Below are 20,358 nucleotides of genomic sequence, written 5' to 3'. Positions count from 1 at the left end.
ATTGTCATATTAACTATATTAATTGTATATAAATTGTTTTATAGTTTACTGCACAAGGCTAATATTTTGGGATATATTAACATAAAATTAACATTAATTAACACATGTGAATACATTATTAACAGAAAAGCAAATAAATACCTAATATAACTCCAAGATGGTTAGAATCCCTTCTAAACAACTTTAAAGATAGCCTAGCCTATTAATTATACACAAGAAGTCAGGATCAAAACATATTTCCAAATTAAATCAGAATGTACAAGGCCACTTTGTAGGCATTACAACAGGTCTACAAACTCTTCTTTGATGAAATAAAAGCTAGTGTGTAGTAAGCATCATTTTACCCATGTAAAAGAAATACTTTGTTCTTAAATTATAAATTCAATTAATTAATTAAAAAAGAAATTACTTCCCAGGGATATACACATTGCAAAAATGGTACAACACTAATCAGTCCATTTAATTTACGCCATCCATCATAGTTCTGTAACTTTCTAGCTTACTTTGAATACAGTTTAAACTTCTTTCATAAAAATACTTTTGATTTGAGAAATTATTCTGAGAATTCAGCTGCATTAATGTTCTTAAACTTAGTCAGAACTGGACAAAGTGCACCTTCTCCGGAACTCTTGTCCCCGACAGCAAATCCACTTATTGGCAACTATATCAAAGAATAAAAAAAAAAATACAAACAATTTTTGAGCTTTTGACTTATGTTACTTTTCAGGTTAAGATTTCCATAAGCCATAATTCACTTTAATATATTTTGGTACCATTAAACATTTATTTAATAACATTTATGTTTCTGTTTGGTTAAATAGTAGTAAGTACAATTTTTCCCAAAAAATCTTTTATTGAATATTATTGATTTTATTCTTAAAATCATCTATATATGGCAAACATTTTATGAAGAGGTGTTTACTAGAAACTTACCCCACTTACTGCCCATATAAACTGGGCATGCAGCATGCAAGGTTCTGGAATCCTCTTCTCCACTCTTTAGTAGATTGAACCAAATCACTGCCGAACCCTGTAGGATCAGTAAAGAGAATGCCATATGCCCTATAATCATAGTCAGGTGTAAAGATGACTACTAAGTTTACTAACTATTTTTGGTGAAAGTGCAGCACCAATATCAGGAAACACAGTGGCCCCACCAACTTCAACATCACTCATCTAGGACAGAACGATCAGGTTTTTAATGATATTGAGATGAGGTAAGGAACTTATGTGGAATACACTAAATTGTCAAATAAGAGACAAACAAAATAGCGGGCCTTACATATACCAGGACAGTTGCAATCCTTCTATCAGGAAATGGAACGCCATTTGCCACCTGTAAGGCCAACAAAATTGGAAAAGTTCTTATATACGGTAGGCAGGTATATACACAGGCAGTCAAAAGAATAGAGAATTATTTAAACACCTGGTGAAGCTGGATCTTTTAAAAAGAAATAGTAGAAATAACAATTATGTTTTTACAGTGAAAGTAAGACAATTTCCACACATGGTGTGTTAAGAACTCACAGGATTGGGGCTTGACATCTGTATGGCCACTGAGAAAAAATGATTCAATTTACCAGTGAGCATAAAGATTGGATCTTGGCGCAATGGAAAAAGGTAATGTGGCAGGATGTTCTACACTTGTTTGTCATATGTTCCATTTTTTTTTTATTTGTGGAGTTATCACAAAATGTGGCAATGTTTAATTTCCGACATGGTAACGAGTGTGTCAGTCCCCAAATTTGTCTTGTGAGCTTTATTTTCATTACACCTTATACATCACATAGTGTTAGTGTTGGGAGACAATAATATTCCTGGTTAAAGATGGGACCCTGTTGTAACTTATATAGGGAAGATTCTGTCTCACTGAGCATAATTAGGCATTTTTTATTTGTTTATAATAGTAGCACTATTAATATATATATAGTCGGAGAAATAAGTATTTGATCCCCTACAGATTTTCTAACTTTGCCCACTTACAAAGAAATGAAGGGTCTATAACTTTTATCATAGGTTTATGGTAAAGGATTGAGACAGAATATCAACCAAAAATCCAGAAAAAGCACATTATACAAATGTTATTAATTAAATTGCATTTTAATGAGGGAAATAAGTATTTGATCCCCTATCAACCAAAAATAATTCTGCCTCTCACAGACTGGTTATGTGCTTTTGTTGTACACATATTAATTTAAGAAGGTGCTCCTAACAACAATGTGGTATGTGTATAAAAGCCACCTGTCCACAAAATCTCTATCTTCCATTTAAACCTCACCACCATCGGCAAGACCAAAGAGCTTTTAAAGCAAATCAGGAACAAGATTTATAGCATATGTATTAAGCAGCTATTTACACAAGTGTGACTGCTCATGTAGTAATCTCAGCTACTTGTCAATCTGACAAGTTAATGGCAAGATTGGGATAAATAGGTCAGAACCTGACATGTCTAATAACAAAGATTGCACTGATATTGTGGTTAAATAATATTTTGGTCTTACTAAATGATAGTTGAACAATAAATCTTAAAGGTCTACAGATTATACCAATTTATCAGGAATTTGACTGTAGACTGTCCTTAAAAGTTTTGATATGAACAGCTGGCCCTTGATGTATCGGTAATATTTAATTACTGAAGTTTCCCAACATACACCATGATCTGATCTCGTTATGTGTGTAGTAAAATCTGTGAGAGTGAATGTAGGGAATTAATTTATTTTTTGGCTTGACAGTATTATCTGTGGAAATGAGTGCCTGTGAAAATGTTCAATGTTTTGATGTTGAATCATGTGACTGCAACTGCTCTATTCTATTTCTTAGAATAGAAATAGAATAAAAACCTACTAGATAAACATTTGCAAACTGGTTTAAAAGTGTCCCACCCTTGAGTCATAGTGTGGTTCATATTGTCCTCCGATGCCATAATTTGCAACCTGGAAGAAAAAAAATAATTAACTTGTTATAGTGAAAACATTAGTCCTGTTAAGCAGCCATACACTAAATATAAATATTTCTTGGAACAGTTAAGTACAGTAGGGTTTGTCACCCAGCACACTGTAATAAGCCCTTAGTTTTAATCGAGTACTAGCAAAATACTGAAGCAAGACCACTTAATGTTTTTGTTCTTCGAAGAACAAAAACATTAAGTGGTCTTGTTTCAGTATTTTGCTAGTACTCGATTAAAACTAAGTACTAGCAATGGCCTTTTCAATTCAATTCAATTTTATTTATATAGCGCTTTTAACAATGGTCCTTGTCTCAAAGCAGCTTCACAAAGATGAAAGAAATTCATAAATATATATATATATATATATATATATATATATATATATATATATATATATATAAAACATAAAATAATAATAATAATAATAATAATAAATTGTGTATGTGTGAGAAAAATGCGTCTAGATAATAACGAGATAAATGAATGAAATTTCTCTGATGAGCAAGCCAAGGGTGACGGCGACAGTGGCAAGGAAAAACTCCCTGAGATGGTAATAGGAAGAAACCTTGAGAGAAACCAGACTCAACAGGGAACCCATCCTCATCTGGGTGAAAACAGATAGAGATGATATACTGTAACACCATGTGTGTTATACAGCTGAAAGTACAGTACAATATAACAGAAATTCTTTAAATTAACATGAAGTCCAGTTCAACATAGGGATGAGTCAGTAGGTGCAGAGGGCAGATGGGATCTGGATCACTGGGAGCACAGGAGCAGGATGTGTAGCTCCAACCATAATACGACAGAATTCAGCTGGAGCTGGTCCTTCTCTGGATGCCTTTGTCTACTGAAGCTGGTACAATCTCCAGATGCCTCGGGATGGGTAGAAAAGTACAGAACAATTTAAGAAGGAGTTACGCGTATGCCAGATTAAAGAGATGCGTCTTGAGTCTACTTTTAAACTGGGAAACTGTGTTTGAGCCCCGAACACTGTCTGGAAGGCTATTCCAAAGTTTTGGAGCTAAATATGAAAAAGCCCTGCCCCGTTTTGTAGATTTTAAAATTCTGGGAATTACAAGAAGTCCAGAGTTTTGTGATCTTAAGGAGCGTGGTGGATTATAGCGTTTCAGAAGACTGGTTAGGTATGTGGGAGCTAAACCATTTAAAGCCTTGTATGTAAGTAATACTATTTTGTAATTAATTCTAAACTGAACAGGTAGCCAGTGCAGGGATGATAATATTGGGGTTATATGATCCTATTTTCTGGATCTGGTGAGAATGGCGGCTGCATTTTGGACTAACTGAAGCTTGTTTATTGAGGATGCAGGACAACCACCTAGTAATGCATTACAATAGTCCAGTCTAGAGGACATGAATGCATGAACTAGCTTTTCTGCATCAGATACGGATAAGATGCTCCTAAGTTTGGCGATATTTCTAAGATGGAAAAAGGCTGTTTTTGTGATATTGGAAATATGATTTTCAAATGACAAATTACTGTCTAATATTACGCCCAGGTCTTTTACTGTTGAGCTAGTAGTAACAGTACATCCTTCTAAACGCAGGCTGAATTGTAAAAGCTGTTGTGTGCTGGTTTTGGGCCGATGAGTATCTCTGTCTTGTCTGAGTTTAGTAAAAGAAAGTTATTGGTCATCCAATCTTTTATGTCCTGGACACACTCGGTTAATCTAGACAATTTAGGTAGTTCATCTGGTTTTGTTGAGATATATAATTGGGTATCATCAGCATAACAATGGAAACTAATCCCATGTCTTCTAATGATGTTACCCAAGGGAAGCATGTATATTGAGAACAGCAGAGGTCCTAAAACTGACCCTTGTGGGACCCCATATTTCACTGGCATTACACCAGACAGTTCTCCATTTAGATCTACAAAATGGTATCGATCAGACAGGTATGATCTAAACCATTTTAATGCCTGTCCCTGAATACCTATGTGATTTTGTAAGTGATCTATGAGAATATTATGATCTATAGTGTCGAATGCAGCACTAAGATCAAGCAAGACTAGTATTGAGATGCAGCCTTGGTCCGAAGCTAAAAACAAGTCGTTTGCAATCTTAACTAGTGCAGTTTCTGTACTATGCTGGGGCCTGAAACCTGATTGAAATTCTTCAAGGATGTTGTTTTCCTGCAAAAATGTGCATATTTGAGCAGATACTACTTTTTCTAATATTTTTGATATAAAGGGAAGGTTTGAAATCGGTCTATAATTTGTTATTAAATTTGCGTCCAAATTAGATTTTTTAAGAAGCGGCTTAATAACTGCCAACTTGAAAGGTTTAGGGACGTGACCTAGATATAATGAAGAATTAATAATGTTTAAAAGTGGCTCTCCAACCGTATGCATCACTTCTTTCAAAAATCTGGTTAAGATTGGGTCTAATAGGCACGTTGTTGAATTAGCTGAGGTGATAAGTTTATAAAGCTCTTCCTGTCCTACCCCTGTAAAGCACTGAAAAACTAAATGTGAAACTTTAGGCTGAACTAGATCATGAGATGCTATTAGAGGTTGAACTTCCGTTATTTTCTTTCTTATGCTATCGATGCACTACTAAAATGTTGTGGAGTACTCTCTGCAGGCATCTTAGGTTTTGTTAGATGGGCTACTGTACTAAATAAGAACTTGGGATTGTTTTGGTTTTTGCTATCAGTTGGCTAAGATGCTCGGTCCTAGCAGTTTTTAGAGCCTGTCTATAGCTGCACATACTGTCTTTAAACGCAATTCGAAAAACATCTAATTTAGTTTTTCTCCATTTTCGCTTCTCCATTTTAGCCTTGACCTTAACCCCAAAAAACACCCTGCAAACCAGGCTCTGTATACTCTATGGCAGGCACAAGTGTAGTTTGCTGGTAACAACCAACATGTTGGTTGGGCACGAGCCAATTATTTATATTTGTATTCATTTGTTATTTTTGGGATAGAATACTAGAATCCATTTCCCAAACTGCACAGTGACAGACAGACAGGATTGCTCCAGACTACATCGAATGACACATTCTGCCTCCTATGATTCCAATAACCTCTACTCATTGTGATGTATAAATCACTCTGCCTTTTCCTGACATGACAGGCCTTAGTTAATGTGATGGCTACTTTTATTTTTAATTTTGCTATTGTCCAATGTACATATATTGTATATAATAATTATTCAAGTGTATCAATGATAAATGTATTAACCTGACAGTGTCCACTTTTTAGTGAGGGCAGTCAGTGCACTGATGATATCTGGAAAAGTTAAAGTCAAACCCCAAATAATAGTAAGGTAGCCCTAGGAAATGCCTTACCCCTTTTTTGTCTGAGGTCCCAAGCAGTGGTAAATGTCTGAGGGTCAATGATTAACATAGTTTTTTCCATCTTATCTGAGGTCATATGTTTTAGGCAGTTTCGTGAAGAGAGGAGAAGAGCTGTCAACAGATCACCATCTTGCAGTGAGTTGAATCAGATAGCATGGGTGACAGCTGAACAGGCCTGGCAGACCCAAAGCAATTTTTCGGGCTTGCTAGAAGGACCTACTGGTGAGAGAATCTCAGGTTGAAGAAGTTGGCTTTTTAAGTCTCTCTGGTTGGAGAAAGTCCAGCTTCAGCAGAGTCTCTCTCAAATAAGGCATGTCTTATCTACGGCCACATACTCAAGTTATTGCCCTCATGTGCCTCACAAAAACATGGCATCAACCAGGGCTTTTCTATCTTCTTTATAAGGCCTGTTGTCCTAGCTATTACTGCTTTTAAAAAAAACTGTAGTACTGGGTGTTGTGGTGGTTTAGTCATTTTCGACAAGGAAAGTTTCACTGTGTCTTCCCTGTCACTGCAACCATTCACCTTTAAATGTCTTGCTCTTAAATGCAAACCCCTCTATACTATGACAAATCTATTAATCTACCACCCCTTAAAGTCAAACTTATCTTTTATTTTAAACCTGCATGATTTCCTTGTTTAACTGCATTCTTTCTCTTTTCAATCATAATTATTGAGGACTTCTCTCCCATTTGGCAGCCAAGTTTTAAAATCTTCTAGATTGTCTTAACTTGGAACTACATATTACTGTCCCCACACACATTAGGTGTCATATTCTGGATTTGGTCATTATAAACATGTTCCCCATAAGCAATCTTTTGGACCTGCTCTGGGGGTGTCTGAGCACAAAATGATCTCAATGAAATTAGATTTTAAATTGCAGACCATCTAGATAAAAATGTAAAATCCAGATTAGGAACTGAAAAAAAAAAAAATCTGACTGCACTGGCTGCTGATATACAGCAGATTCCTCTAACATTGTTCTTCCACGGTGGAGGAGGAGTCAATTTAATATTACAATAAATCATTGAGAGATGCTCTTGATCATCTCCCGATGGAAACAAGAGTTGTATTTTTTGTTTACTTATCTCCTTGGTTTAACCATGTGCTTTGAAAAAGAAAAACATCTGACTGCATACTTGAACTCTTTATTTCTGTCACTAAGTCACTAAGTCAGCTTTCTACTCCAACATTATTAACAAGTATTTTGGTAACTCTAAGATTTTTTTTCAATAATCGACCATCTTTTGAAGCCACACCGATTCACCCAGCTAACATACTCTCAGAAAAAGTGCTTGTTGAAAACTATAAAACTATTTTATCGAAAATTTTAAGAAAAATTCAAAGATCTGTAGAGTACTGTAGTACTGCCTTCCAGTCCACCCTCGACCCACTACCTTCTACTTCAACCAAGGACTGCTTGTCTGCTATCAGTTCGATTAATACAACAATTGTTACATCAGGTAGTGTCTCGCCAGCTCTTAAAACTGCAGTGATCACGCACCTTTTCGAAAAGGTGTCTAACTAAAGGACCACTTCCAGGCTTCATTTTCTTGGCAAGATTTTGAAAATGTTGTCAATACCCAGCTTTTGGAACACTTTGAAAAGTTTCAGTCTGGATTTCAACATGCCCAAAGCAATAAAACAGCGCTAGTCTGGGTTACAAATGACCTGCTGATGGCTGCTGATTCTGGATGCCCCTTTTATTTGATCTTCCTTGATTTACCGCCTGCATTAAGTACCATTGAACATGACAACTTACTTGAGTGTCTTCACAAGTACTGCATTCTCTCTGGGTCTGCTCTGGGCTAGCTCTGATCCTGAATGACAGATAGCTTGATAGGTGCATATATGTACATTACCATAAGTATTGGTTGTTATAAATTTTCCTGCCCTGCACACAGGCTATAAAGTTTGTGACCTGGAATCTGAATACAATTTAAGTAATCGAAGCCAAATTTCACAACCCCTGTCTCATGCAAAAAAATGCATACTTAGTTCAACTGAGACTTATATGACAATTCTGCGGTCGCACTGAGCTAAATCAAGTTGACTGTGTATTTAGTTCAAATTTAACTCTTTCCTTTTATTCTATTCTTTTGGTCAACATAATATGCTGCTTTCTTTTCTGGACTACAGATACTTAAATATTAAGATTAAATAACTCATAAAATAAACATGTATAACAAAGTCTGCACAAAAAAACTAAACTAAACAAAAAACACTGGTGTCTAAGGCTTTTGCACAACACTGTACTTATATATACCTGAGATGTGATTTGATACACTTGAACAAATCAGAACTTCCCTTTAAAGGTATAACCCTTTTATACAGAACACCAAAGGGCAATATGCATTATGTGAATAAATGCATAATATGTCATGTTGTTCTGAAGAGAACGATTTAAATAATAATAATAATAATAATAATAATAATAATAATAATAATAACAAAAATTTAAAAATATTGGGGAATCTATGAAATTGAGAATTTAAGCTGTTTTCAAAGCAAAGGGGGTCCTACCCAGTGATAGTAAAGTGATTCTAATAAGTGGCCAGTGATTATAAATGTTATTTCAGCTAAATGTTACTTTATGTTTGTTAAGCGGTAAGCTCCTTCCTGCCATGCAGCAGACTCAGGCTCACTTCCCAGCCAGTGAACCACCAGGGTTACAAGTTGCCACTCTAAGCCTGGATAAAAATGGGAGGACCAAATCACGATCAAAATGTGCAGATTGGATAACCTGCTGTGGCAACCCCTACTTGGAGGAGCTACAACACCCGCAAAAAAACAATTTTAGAAACTTAGAACATAATAGTTTTCACAAGAATAAAACAACTACCAGTTCCTCGCTAAGTGCTTTCAGCATCAATTAATAAACAAAAAAAAAGAATAAAAATCTCTACCTGAAGTTTTTCTGCAGTAACCATATCCAAACCAGTGATGTCAGCGATTCTCTGATTGACACGAGCAACCACGGGACTCTCATCATTAGATAACCATGCACTGAAAGAGAGAAAGCTTCCATCTAAGCTATCTTTAATGTAGAAGAAGTAGAAATTTACAAAGGGTATTTTGTGTTTATAATAATTTCTGACTAAAAGGTCATTTTTTACAGGTCATACCTTTTTGAAACTCGCACTGTCGTGGAAATAAGATTTCCAGTAATTGGGTCTGAAACTTTAGCTCTGCTCAGCTATTAATAATAAGGAAATGTTGTTCATGAATAATTTGACTACATTACATAAACTCCTCTAATTTTAATAATCCTTTCATCAGTTGTATTTTGGTCACAAGAGCAACAAAAACATATATCAATCTTAAAACCATAACAGATTTAACAATGTGTATGAATAATTACATTGAACTTTTTGTATGGAAAAGTATTAGATTCACCTTTGGCCTTGTAAGTTTTTTGATGACCTCCATCTCACTTAAGGAAATGACATCATGGTATCTGAGGATGAGGGGCTCATCCCATTCCTCCTCTTCTTTAGCAGGGGCATATATCAGCTGAGGGTTCCTTCCACCTGTCGTGTACCTACAAACCAGTTTCTTCTGTCTGTTAGGGTTCTACAAGTCAAAATATGGAAATAATATTGTGTTTATACAACCTGAACATGTTCACAAATAAATCTTGTTTATACTATATATATATATATATACTGTATAGTAGTTGTTTTTTTCACACTATAACATCATTGGTATTAAATAAAAAATATGGCTTTTTAACTTTTTAACTGAAACATCTTGAACTTTTTATGAATGTATTCAGTTCTTTGTGTGTTTTGCCTTTAATCTCAAATTGGTAAAACTGTTCATAACTTTTAAACTGCTTAATGTGCAATCATTCATTTTCCCCTGATTGCTAATTAGGTGTCAAGAGTTGCCCAATAGAAAGCTGCTTGTGTTAAAGTTTAGTTAATTTTTTTTTTTTTTTTTTCATGCATCACAATCTTTGGATCATGGTATTGTAAGATGAGTGCTAGAAAAATGCTTTTGATAATGGTGGTTTCTTTTATATATATATGAAAACAAATGTAATAGCTAAATCGTCGAAAGTTATATTTGTATACCTTGCTTGGCCAAATTAAAAAAGCTCTGATCTCAGATAGGTAAAATTATTTAGCTGCATTAAGCAAGGAAAACATCTAAGGAGAATTGAAATCAATTCTTTGGAACTGGGTTAAGAACCCTCTTAACACATTATCAAAAACCTGTCAACCTTATGGTAAAAAATCAACAGTAAAAACCATAGCTATGTTTAATAGTGAAAAAAGAGCATTTCCATACACGCACAATGTGATGTGTTGTCAAGAACTCACAGGATTGGGACTAAACAGTGGTGTGACCATAAGAAAACCACTCATAAAAAAAAATAGAGTACTCCAGAGCAACGGATGCATTATGGTTGGAAAGGAAGTACATGAGGTGCGGCATACTCGTTTAGCCAAAGCTAACACTAAGGCTAGCCCACCAGAGCACACCTCTTCTGCGCTTCATGTGTCCAACAGGTTTGCTTTCCTCAGTGATGCACTGAGAAACCTGAAAAAGCTCTGGTTATAGGAGACTCTATACTGAGGCATGTAAAATTAGCTAGGCCTTTAGGGGCGCCAGCGGCAGTGGTTAGGTGTATCCCGGGAGCCGGAGCACCGGACATAGCAGGTAATCTTAGGGCTCTAGGACAGCACAGGTTCTCAAAGATAGTGGTACATGCTGGAGCTCATGATATACGCCTTCATCAGTTAAAGGTTAGCAAGAATAACTTTACAGAGGTGTTCAAATTAGCGAAGGCGATGTTCAATGACGTAATATGCTCTGGTCCCATCCCAATGAGACATGACGACTTACAGCAGGTTATGAAAACAATGTGGGATTCATTGACAATTGGAAGACCTTTGAGGGCAAAACTGGACCGTTAGGGCTTGTCCATCCCACTCGGGAAGGTGCTGCTCTCATTTCTTGTAGTATAGCTCATAGTCTCAGAAGAGGCCTAGTTAATCAGTGACAATCCAGAGCCCAGGCCAGGGAGCAGACAGACAGGCTAAACCAACCGTCTGCTAGGTGCATAGAGTCGACATTCAGGGTTCACTGTATTGAGACTGTGTCTGTTCCCTGAGCTAAGCAAAAATGTAGAAAGACTCAGAAAGTCTGTTTTAGTAATTTAATTAACATAAATACCACAAACTCTGATCTGAAATTAGGACTGTTAAAAATTAGATCTCTCGCATCTAAAGCAGTTATTGTTAATGAAATTATCACGGATCAGGAATTTGATATATTATGTTTAACTGAAGCCTGGATTAAACAGGACGAGTATGTAGCTCTAAATGAAGCCAGTCCTCCTGGATACAGATACATACACCAGCCTCGGTTAACTGGTAGAGGAGGAGGCGTCACAGTTACTGTATTTACAACGATAATCTGGCTATCGTACAAAAACACAGATTTAAATTTAATGCATTTGAAATTCTCTACAGTAACATAAAGTCAGCTCAGACGTTTCCGCTAATCATCATTCACAGACCCCCAGGGCCGTACTCTGAGTTTCTCTGTGAATTTGCAGATTTCTTCTCAAACCTTGTCATATCCGTAGACAAAGCGTTAACTGCTGGAGATTTTAATATTCATTTTGAGAATCCAGAAGACCCTCTAAGAACAGCATTTATGTCCATACTGGACTCAGTAGGAGTAAATCAGTGTGTAGTGTATCAGTTTCACTTATAAAGCAGGTCACACTTTGGACTTAATATTATCGTTCGGATTAAGTATAAGAAACATAATTACAATTCCACAGTCTGAAGTTATCTCAGATCAAAGAAGTGTGTCATAGTAGTAATGTACGCACAGCACCGTGCTACCGCCTTAAACGTACGCTCACATCAAATACCACACAGAGCTTTATCAATAATCTCCCAGAGTTATAAACTCTGATTGGATCGCCTCTGACTCCACAGAACTCGATCAAGCGACTGAATATCTAGAGTCAAAACTTCATTATAGCTTAGATAATGTAGCTCCAGTTAAAAGAAAAATGATTAGAGATAAGAAACTCGCTCCTTGGTATAATGACCACACACGCACTCTAAAACAAACCGCTCAGAAATTAGAACGCAAATGCCGTCAAACTAAATTGTTAGTATTCCAAATAGCATGGAAGGAGAGCATCCTGAACTATAGAAGAGCTTTCAGTGCTGCTAGATCAATGTACAGTATAAGGCAAAAAATTCAGGCTTTGAAACCAGACAATTTAAGTGATACAGATGATAAATTAATCACATCACATCAGAACCTAGAATACTTTACTCCCCTTGAAGTGAGAGAACTAATTTCACTCATCTCCTCTTCAAAATCGTCAACCTGTGAATTAGATCCTATACCGACACATTTTCTCAAGCACATAGTTCCAGCAATAACAGAACCCCTGTTGAAAGTAATTAACTGTTCACTCAGCAGTGGGTATGTTCCTAAATCCCTTAAATTAGCAGTTATTAAACCACTAATCAAGAAACCTGACCTTGACCCCTGTTAGCTTTCCAATTACAGGCCGAATTTTAAATATCTCTAAAATTCTGGAAAAGGTAGTATCACAGCAGCTATATTCATATTTACATAGAAATAGCATAAACGAACTGTATCAGTCAGGATTTAGGCCTCATCACAGCACAGAGACAGCACTCGTTAAAGTAGTAAATGACCTCCTAGTGGCCTCTGATCAGGGTTGCGTCACTATACTTGTGTTACTCGACCTCAGTGCAGCTTTTGACACTATTGATCATAGTATTCTCCTAAACAGATTAGAAAATGTAGTAGGAATTAAGGGAACGGCCCTCTTATGGCTCAGATCCTATTTGACTGATCGTTATCAGTTTGTAGATTTAGATGGTGACCATTCCTCATGTTCTCAAGTTGAGTTTGGTGTTCCACAGGGTTCTGTTTTAGGCCCATTGCTTTCTTCCCTTTACATGCTTCCTCTGCGCAACATAATTCGTAAACATGGTGTAAGTTTTCATTGTTATGCTAATGACACACAAGTATACATTTCAGCAAAACCAGATGAGAAAAAAATGTTTACTAAAGTTGAGCAATGTGTGCAAAACATAAGATATTGGATGTTAATTAATTTCCTTCTGCTTAATCCTGATAAGACAGAAGTTCTAGTCATAGGACCACAAGCAGCTAGAAGTAAGCTTTCTGATCACACTGTGATTTTAAATGGCCTTTCTGTTCCATCAAGTGCAACAGTAAAAGACCTTGGTGTGATTATAGATTCCAGCCTTTCATTTGAAACACATGTAGATAATATTACCAGGATAGCATTCTTTCACCTCAGAAATATTGCCACCAAATGATGCAGAAAAACTAGTTCATGCGTTTATCACGTCTAAGTTGGATTATTGTAACGCCTTACTGTCTGGTTGTTCAACAAGGTGCTTAAACAAGCTTCAATTAGTCCAGAATGCAGCAGCGAGAGTCCTCACTCGAACCAGAAGATATGAGCACATCACTCCTACCTTATCCACATTGCATTGGCTTCCTGTGAAATTTCGCATCGATTTTAAAATACTACTCTTGACGTATAAAGCATTAAATGGTTAGTGAACTGCTAGTGTCTTACAATCCACCACGCCTATTTCGATCAAAGGATGCAGGCTGCTTATCAGTACCGCATATTATGAAAACTACAGCAGGGGACAGAGCTATTTCTTACAAAGCCCCAAAGTTATGGAATAGTCTTCCAAATAGTGTTTGGGACTCAAACACAGTTTTAGTGTTTAAGTCTAGGCTAAAAACCTATTTATTTAGCCAAGCATTTTTGTAAATAGATTAGCCTTAGGTAAAGGAGCAGATCTGGGGGACTCATGGACGTAGAGTATTAGGTGAACTGGTATGTTTAGATGGTGTCTTCCCCACTCTCATTGATCACTTAGGTTTGCTGACTGTTATTTCTCCATCTCTTTTACTTTCTCCTCTTCTGCTCTCTCTCTCCCTCTCTCCTTGTTCCTCTCTTTCTTTCGAGCTATACATGTCGCTCCTGAGCTGCCAGTGATCCAGACCTCCTCTGCCCTCTGGACCTGTCTAACTCATCCTGGAGTCCTGCTTCTGGTTGGAGATCTCATCACATGAATGCCCTGTGTGGTCTGTCTGGAATACGTGTGGTGACTGAGGATGGCTCCACTTTTCCATGAAGGTGGTCCTGTCCTCGACTGATGCAGACAGTTGTTCTCTGAGGACCTGTGACTTCAGTCGCTCAATAGTTCAAACTGGACTTTAATCTTACACATCTCCTCTTATACTGAACTTCCAGTCTCGCATAATATTATGCACATCAATCCCTGCCATCTGTTTTCACCCAAATGAGGATGGGTTTCCTGTTGAGGATGGTTCCTCTCAAGGTTTCTTCCTATTACCATCTCAGGGAGTTTTTCCTTGCCACTGTCGCCGTCGTCCTCGGCTTGCTCATCAGGGACAATCATATAATTTTGATTCATACACATTCACATTTCATACAAACTTAATTCTTTTGATTGTGTAAAGCTGCTTTGTGAGAATGTAAATTGTTACGTGCGCTATACAAATAAAATTTAATTGAATTTAATTGAACGAAGTGATGAACCCATTCATGCATCACCCAGCACTGTAGGTGCAGACGTTGGAGGCACTGTTATGATCTGAGGTTGCTTCAGTTTGTCAAGTTTAGTCTCAGCAGTTATGTGGAAGTAAGATGAAGTCAGCTGTGCATGTGAATGTACTGAATGTCAAGGTTGGAGTTCGATAGAGGTACTGTATTTCTAAAATTTAAATTGGGAAAGAGTGGATCCGGGAGCATTAGGCTTTATTTTCTTTGTGTTCTGTAATCAAAGCTGATTGAATCAAAGGTGATTGAAATAAATCTTAGAGTGTGCAACATTTTTGGTGGCCAGGTGGTGTATATATTGTCATTAAACTTCACATTTATTTAACATAACCTTAAGTTAGGAAACAAAATTTGGCATCATTTGCAAATCACCAGTGCATCCCTTTCTTTTAATTTTTGTCATTTTAATCTTTCTAATCTCTATATAATCTATATAATTATTTGAATGCACCAGCCAATTTTAGGCACTTGGGTTATATTTACCATTTTGATCCCCTGTCCTCTACACAAAGCCTCATATTTATTTCGCCATGGACGATGAAGAGAAGACATGTCAAAAGGAGTGATGATGTGTTGCATTCCATCCCTGTTTTTAATATTCTCTAGCTGGCTCTTGGGATACGCAGGCTGCTGGAGTGTAGTCTTCAACTTTAAAAGATCTGTGGATCATGAGTCAGATAATGTATGAGTCAATACTTTTTGAAGAAATTATGAATTAAATTAATTTTATTAAAAAAGTTTAAAAGTCATCAGTACTTTTGATTAAAAGTGAATGTAAACTTGCAAACTACACTCCAGAGAGTTTTTGTAAAATTCCCAGGTTATAAAGTATCAAATTGGCTCTTTAATCTTCATGCTATCATCATAACACTTTTTCTTCAATGTGATATTTTCTGTGAACATTATGTGAAGCTTCCGTTTATATTCTAAAAAAGGATTTTGTACTGCGCTGTTAATTAATTTTTTTTTTTTTTATGATTATGGATTACAAAATCTAGCACCTTAAAAAAGTCTAGCACCTTAAAAAAATATAATATTATATGCTATATATATATATATATATATATATATATATACTGTAGCACTCACAATAGATGATCTAATCTACATCTGATCTGATGAGAGCACAGGAATTTATCGCAATTAAAAGATACATAAGTGCTACAAAAAGCATCACAGGAGTTACCATTGTCAAGTAATAGCTGTATTACTCCAATAGCAAATGGCAGTTTTGATACTTGAAACTGAGCAGAGGTAAGAAGACTTTGAACTTCCTGTTTCGTCACCAAAGCTTCTTCTCCCCTTTGGAGCTTCCTCATGGTCTCCTGAGTCCAGAGAATGGCACACTGGAACTGCTGATTCTGGTGAGCAATCACTGCAACATGGAAACAGTCGTCTGGGTCCAGGGAAGACTGACTTTCTAACCCTGAAAATAGCAATGAATATTTTTATTATCCCAGTCTGCAGTATATTAATATAACAATGTTGAATATACAAGTAATATTGTAATGTTGTGAGAATGTTCCATTTAGTAAAAAAATAATGATAATAATGAAAATAAATAATAAAGTTCACCAATCATGTCCTTTGGATCTAGTCTGTAGAGTTCCTGCAGTCTGATGATGGCAACTGCTATGCCCTCCAAATTATTTTCAGTGGGAAACAGCTGAGTTTTTGACATGAGCATGTCTAAATCTTTATAAATTAAACAAGATAACCATAATGTGTTACAATAACAACCAAAAGTATAAATAAATAATACAGCATATATCAAACCTACAGTATATAGCTATTAAGACATCAATGTGAGCGATGTTTCCCTGTTTTCCCTGACAAAATCTTAGCCTATATAATAGTAACAGTGGTTGACCATTAGAATCACTGTCTAATCTAAGATTATTTTGTAATTATATTTTAGACCCATACAGTATACATATGAAAACGAATGCTCTTTGGCCGCTTTGTCTGAGGCTTTCCAAAAATCACTGTCTTTCGACTAGCCAGGTTTAAAAACAACAAATTCGAATGAAAAGTTGGCAATTTGAAATTACTCAACACGGTGTGAAAGGAGTAATACTAACAACTGTCTTTTCTTCATCAGATGTACAGTCTTCTTGCTGAGTTGTCTGTGGATTCCCTTCCTGACTAATTTTATTCCGCTGGTGTTCTACACTACCCGTTTAAAAAAGTTAAAAGCAGATGTTTTACTTTTGATTAAAAGTGAATGTAAACTTGCACACTACACTCCAGAGAGTTTTTGTGAAATTCCCAGGTTATAAAGTATCAAATTGGCTCTTTAATCTTCATGCTATCATCATAACACTTTTTCTTCAATGTGATATTTTCTGTGAACATTACATGTGAAGCTTCCTTTTATATTATAAAAAGGATATTTTGTACTGTGCTGCTAATTAGTTTTATTAAAAAAAAAAAAAATTATGATTATGGATTACAAAATCAAAAGTCTAGCACCTAAAATTTAATTTCAATCTTGTGTGAATTATATAAAGTATAAAACATTTTTGAGATTATATGTGATTATATTTGTGGCAGCAGCACAATACTACTACTACTACTACAGTACTACTACTACTACTAATAATAATAATAATAATAATATTTTTATTATAATAATATATAAAGTAATAATAATAATCGTAATAGTAATAACAATAACTCTCATTACATACCTATTTTATGAACAGAATTCAACCATTCGAATAGTATTATTATTCTATATAGTATTCGTAAAGCATAATTTTGTCTTTTTATTGGAACACAGACTTTTTTCTTAAACTTTACAAAGTACTGTGATTTGATGTTTTAAGAATAAATTTCCACACCACATAATCTATGAGAGGTAAGCCTGTAAGCCTGCCGCAATTTCTCACTTACAGCTCTAATCGATTATTAGTAGTCTAGTCTAGAACATTTTTACATCATGTGGAAGCCTTACCCTTGGAGATATTCATTGTTGAAATTTTCTCAATTGCTTTTCCCACATTTCTCAGCTGTCTTACGAATTTGTATGCAGTGATAGGGTTGCTGATGAATTTTTCTGGGTCTTTAGATGAATCTCCAGAGATAGCATCAAGACCTTGAAGAGCCCTGTCAGTAATACTTTGTAAGGTGATTTGTTAAACAATAATCAAAACACTTTGTGACAATAGATACAGTATTTTAATCAGCCCCATAACCTACCAGGGAGGTGACCAGGTTTTATTAATGAAGTAAAACTGGCAAGAACTGTTGCCTATAAAAAACACAAGCTTCAGTAACACAATTTTAAGGTTGTTTTAGGTGTTGTACCTTTTCAGTAAATCCATTTGATTTTCCAGCGATGAAATGTAGAATGTGAGACACTGAGAAAGCTCTTTCTTTATGTCGATGAGCTGGGTCATATGGTCTGTAAATCAGAATTTGCTTTCATTTTTTTCAGCTCACCTCTTCAGTTATGAGAAACTAAATAGTGTATTAGACACTAGTTTTAAATGATTTATTATACAGTATAATACCTCTTACTTTTTGTTCTTTAAATGTAGTTTAATATTTTCTGAAAAAAAATCTGATAATATTTTATATAACTTATGTACAGTATACTGTTCGATCACACTAATATCACAGTTTTCACTGAATCACATGATTCATCACATTTTGGGTATTTTTCCTAAAAAAACAATAAGGCGGTTTTAGGTATGTTTATATACACTCAAATATAATATTGTTAATGTAGTCTTGTGTTTTACAAGTATGCTTATTAAATATCACTTGACCCAACATTCCTCTATTTTTAGCACCTAAAATACTGTGTAAACATACAGTTGCATAATGTAAATATACTTTAATTTATTTACCTGTTGAAGAGTAGAACTCACTGATCCCAGCACAAATGTCCAGTATCAGAAAAATAATCCACTTTACCTTCATTTTTGAGTTGAACTTTCTGTTGAATAATTTTCTTTTACTAAAATAATGCACAACAGCCAGGTAGATGCATTAGAGGCACTGCTGAATACAGACAAAGGTGCAAAGCCACTAAGAGACATACAGTAAGACCCACAAGCCAGACCCACTTGGTAATTCTTCTGAAGTCACAAACGTAAGGCTATAATGACATGGTTGCTTAACATAACTGTCTGTGCAACAGTGTGACTAATGCCAATGGAGAAATATATAATGATTATATATGCCTGTTTACACTTTACTTGGAATTGTGTAATCTGTGCAATTTTATGTTGATTTCAGCTGGGGAACATAAATAAGAGTTCTAGTTTTTTATAACTCTATAAAAAAAATATATATATTTTTGCCTAAAAGCATTGTACAATTTTTTTTTTTTAAGTATTAAAAATAAATGTTACATACAGCTATTGTACAGCTGTTTTGTTTTTTTAAATATTTCATTATAAGAAGTATACAGAAACATAATGTGGCAATACAATGAAGTCTGCGGATGATTTGAACGTACTGAATGACCAGGTTATATTACAGACATATCTATAAAGTTTGTCTTCCCTGATGGCCCAGGTACATTCCAGGACACAAATTATTGCTGCACATACACAAATATTACGTTTCTTTAGTTACTTCATCCAAATAAAAAAAACCCTGCAAATCTAATCATATTTCTTGTTCAATGTAGTTTGTATAACTGTTTCCCAAAGAAATGTAACCTTTATCAAAATGCAGACTGAAACTTACAGTAGTAGCTGTCCAAGGGAGCAGTAGGCCCTATATGGAACAGACGCTTTGATGCCTTGGCCTCAAATAATAGCAAATCCCCACAAGGTGCATGCTTAAAAAATAAATGGATAAATGAATGAACAAATGGAACAAATGGATCATTTGAAAAAAAAACCTCCTTAAATATTGTAATGCAGATTCTCCCATGGTTTTATCTATTTTATCTTTGATCGTCCATCAATCTCTCTGTGGACACGGTCGCCTTGCACCCCCAGAGTCTAGGTTCGATTCCCAGCCAGGCTCAATTGCTGTCACTGTGTGCATGGAGTTTGCATGCTTTTGGGTTAACTTCGGGGTTCTCTGGTTTCCTCCTACAGTCCAAAAACATGCAGATTAGGCTAACTGGCATTCCCAAATTGCTCGTTGTGTGAGTGTGTGTGCCCTGCAATGGATTGGGACCCTGTCCAGGGTGTCCCCTGCCTTGTGCCTTAATTCAATTCAATTCAATTCAATTTTATTTGTATAGCGCTTTTAGCAATTGTCATTGCTCCATTGCTTAAGCCTCCTGGGACCCCCCGACCGTGAATACAGAATAAAGTGGTATAGATGATAAGTGAGTGAGTACTGCATTTAAAAGGATAACAATCAAAAGTTTTGTTGACTCGGTTGTATGAATGAGCTTGCAGTTATTCACAGACATGCTGGTGTTTAGTATATCAGCACAATTTCGAGTTTGATAAAAATAAATCAATACTGAGTAACTAAGATC

General features: G+C 35.7%; 1 protein-coding gene across 1 annotated transcript; it reads right to left on the bottom strand.

Moving 5' to 3' along the window:
* Window positions 1–573: 573 nt before the first annotated feature.
* LOC128507746 (prolyl 4-hydroxylase subunit alpha-1) lies at window positions 574–16,593 on the bottom strand. Its single transcript, XM_053478820.1, has 10 exons — window positions 16,482–16,593; window positions 16,093–16,332; window positions 15,390–15,565; window positions 9,665–9,841; window positions 9,394–9,464; window positions 9,175–9,274; window positions 2,883–2,933; window positions 1,108–1,176; window positions 934–1,030; window positions 574–661 (listed from the first exon to the last, which is right to left on the bottom strand). Exons 1-10 carry the CDS (start codon window positions 16,591–16,593, stop codon window positions 591–593), a joined length of 1,164 nt encoding a protein of 387 aa, XP_053334795.1. The 3' UTR covers window positions 574–590.
* Between the last annotated feature and the right edge of the window lie 3,765 nt (window positions 16,594–20,358).

The sequence above is a fragment of the Clarias gariepinus genome, chromosome 19, assembly GCF_024256425.1.
Source record: "Clarias gariepinus isolate MV-2021 ecotype Netherlands chromosome 19, CGAR_prim_01v2, whole genome shotgun sequence".
NCBI classification, from domain to species: Eukaryota; Metazoa; Chordata; class Actinopteri; order Siluriformes; family Clariidae; genus Clarias; species Clarias gariepinus.
The sequence above is the reverse complement of the archived record's forward strand: the minus strand, read 5'-3'. Positions and strand labels throughout refer to the sequence as shown.